The following is a 2,500-nucleotide window of genomic DNA, read 5'->3' on the forward strand; positions in this document are numbered from 1 at the left end:
AAAATTCTTAAATAACTCCAGCTAAGCCTGATTCATTACAGAGGCTGACATACTTGAGAGTTTTGGCACCTGTTTCTAACTTGACCAAAACTAAACATGTAAATCCCTCAATTACATGATATAAAATGCACTAACACCCTGCATTTCATTCTGCAGACACTGATTGGAGAGCTCCTTCGAAACGAAGACCAGAATGTCATTGTAGTGGACTGGTCAGTCGGAGCCCGGCCACCATACACCCAAGCCGTTGCCAACATACGCATGGTTGGAGCACAGGTGGCTTATCTCCTTTATACTCTTAATGTAAGTAATGGTGTATGAGTCATCAGCATCCGAACAAGTTCAATACATCAAGAATTCATATGTCTCCCTTGGCAAGCAGTGGTAATTTATTTAATGTTTTCCATTTAGCCAAGACAGATGGATATATCTACTGATTTGGACTGATTTTCACTGCAGAAATATTTATCCATTTAGTCTTAAATGTAAATGAAAATAGTTCCAAATGCGTTTACGTTCATGCATCTATGTCAATTTGATTGTTAAAATTTCCAGACTTGGGCCAATTCATGTTGTTAAATCTCCCTTAGAATCCATCACCACTGTTGTAAGAGTAAGTTAGCCTTATAACAACACAGACACTTCCTATGCAAAGCACAAAGTCATTCATAGAATCACTCCTGACAACTCTTCAACAAACTCCAACCTTTTGTCCACAGAGATACGCAGACATTCCCATCACAGACTTCCACCTGATCGGCCACAGCTTGGGAGCTCACCTGTGCGGGCACGCAGGAACTCATCTGAGGGATTCCTACGGCCTCCTCCTGCCCAGGATCACCGGACTCGACCCTGCGGAGCCCTACTTCAACGACACCCACGTCATCACCCGTCTTGACCCTTCGGATGCTCTCTTTGTGGATGTCATTCACACGGATGACTCGCCAATTCTTGGCTTCCCTCTAAGTAAGCGTGGGTCTTTGGCAGTCATAGAATAGCACGTGGGTCTGCCCTTCTATTTTATCTACTTACTTCCTAACTTTCTGGGTTTGTGACCCCTTGCACTCAGTCAGGGAAATGGGACTGTTACCTTTAACCCAAGCTTGTCCAATAAAAGCTAATTCATATGTAGCTGAACGCTAAACGTCACAGTTCTTTAAGCCCATCAAGAAGATATTCTATTAAACAAACAATCTACCTAATTATTCATCTTCACAATGATTCATTATAAAACCCTTCTCAACCATTACATCACTTAAAATGGCCCAGGGCTCAATAAAAACCACCAAAACTGACCTATTGTCAAATGCTAACCTTCATTTCTCTCTCTTCACAGGCATCGGCATGACCCACTCCATAGGTGACCTTGATTTCTATCCAAATGGTGGCCATAACCAGCCTGGATGCAATGGTGAGTCTTTACATTCTGTTCGCCCCTCATCCCTTGCAATGTGTCCAAAATTATTAATTCAATTTTAGACTGGTCCCAAGTTATCTTGCAGGAAGACTATCATAAACAATTCTCTTTTCTCCTGGTCACTTAAATCATCTGTACCCCATAATACCAGCTATGTATGGACTGGAAAGCCTATAAATAATTCATTGGTTTCTGACAGGCGACATCAACTGCCAACACAAGAGAGCTATCAACTTCTTCACCGAATCCATCCGGCAGTCTTGTCCCCTCATAGGAGTCGTCTGCAATTCTTACCAAGAGTTCATTGATGTAAGTTCTATCAGTTTCGCTTAATCAAACCTTACCATGTAATTCTGGACATCATGACAACCTAAATGGCCGTGTTAAGGCAAATTATTTCACTGTTATAACTTGACTTTTCTTTGCTCAACAGGGAGAGTGCTGGGGATGTGCAAATGACAACTGCGCCCACATGGGTCTCAGGGCTTCCAGACTGGAGCAGCCCCCTCTTACCAAGGTCTTCCTAATGACTACTGAACGTAGTCCTTTCTGTGGTGAGTATGCTGAGCAGGGAGCCACCTTACTTACAGTAGAATCAGTATGCAAGTGTGAGATAACATCTTTCTATTGGCCCTAGCGCTTTGTCAAGAATGGAACACAGGCCTCAGTGAGGGAAGAAACAGCAATCATTGTTACTCTTTGTAGCCCTCTGCAAGTTCTAGAATATTTTAATTTTATACCCAGTACGCATTGCTGACCCTAACAACTAAACACTTTTTCATCACAGGCTACCACTACCGCATAAGCATTGAAGTGAGCAACTCGACGGAGGCCAGAGAACATGATGGCGAATTTGCCATCATCCAACTGAAGCTGACTGGAAACAAAGACAGATCAGAGCCCATGAGGCTCTCAGAGAAGTGAGTGGAGTGTTGGTTCTTGAGTTTCCACCATAAAAATTGCAGGAGTAATGTTTCTCAATTTAGAAAGGGCTAAGTGTTTCGCATCTTCTTTTCCACAGGGCAAAAATTGCCTTCAAGTTTTTACCTATTCAAATACTTTTGCTTTTTTGTCAAGCCAAAA

The 2,500-nt window shown here is 42.4% G+C and overlaps 1 protein-coding gene across 1 annotated transcript in view; it reads left to right on the forward strand.

Annotated features, from left to right (window-relative positions):
• The window catches only part of LOC135203695 (pancreatic lipase-related protein 2-like), a 13,550-nt gene that overhangs the window by 9,614 nt on the left and 1,436 nt on the right, over nt 1-2,500 (forward strand). Inside the window, exons 5-10 of the mRNA XM_064233597.1 lie at nt 157-303; nt 720-966; nt 1,337-1,411; nt 1,617-1,726; nt 1,851-1,971; nt 2,205-2,337. Of these exons, the coding sequence (XP_064089667.1) occupies nt 157-303; nt 720-966; nt 1,337-1,411; nt 1,617-1,726; nt 1,851-1,971; nt 2,205-2,337 (833 nt within the window). The remainder of the gene's footprint in view (nt 1-156; nt 304-719; nt 967-1,336; nt 1,412-1,616; nt 1,727-1,850; nt 1,972-2,204; nt 2,338-2,500) is intronic.

Source organism: Macrobrachium nipponense, chromosome 36, assembly GCF_015104395.2.
Source record: "Macrobrachium nipponense isolate FS-2020 chromosome 36, ASM1510439v2, whole genome shotgun sequence".
Lineage (NCBI taxonomy): Eukaryota > Metazoa > Arthropoda > Malacostraca > Decapoda > Palaemonidae > Macrobrachium > Macrobrachium nipponense.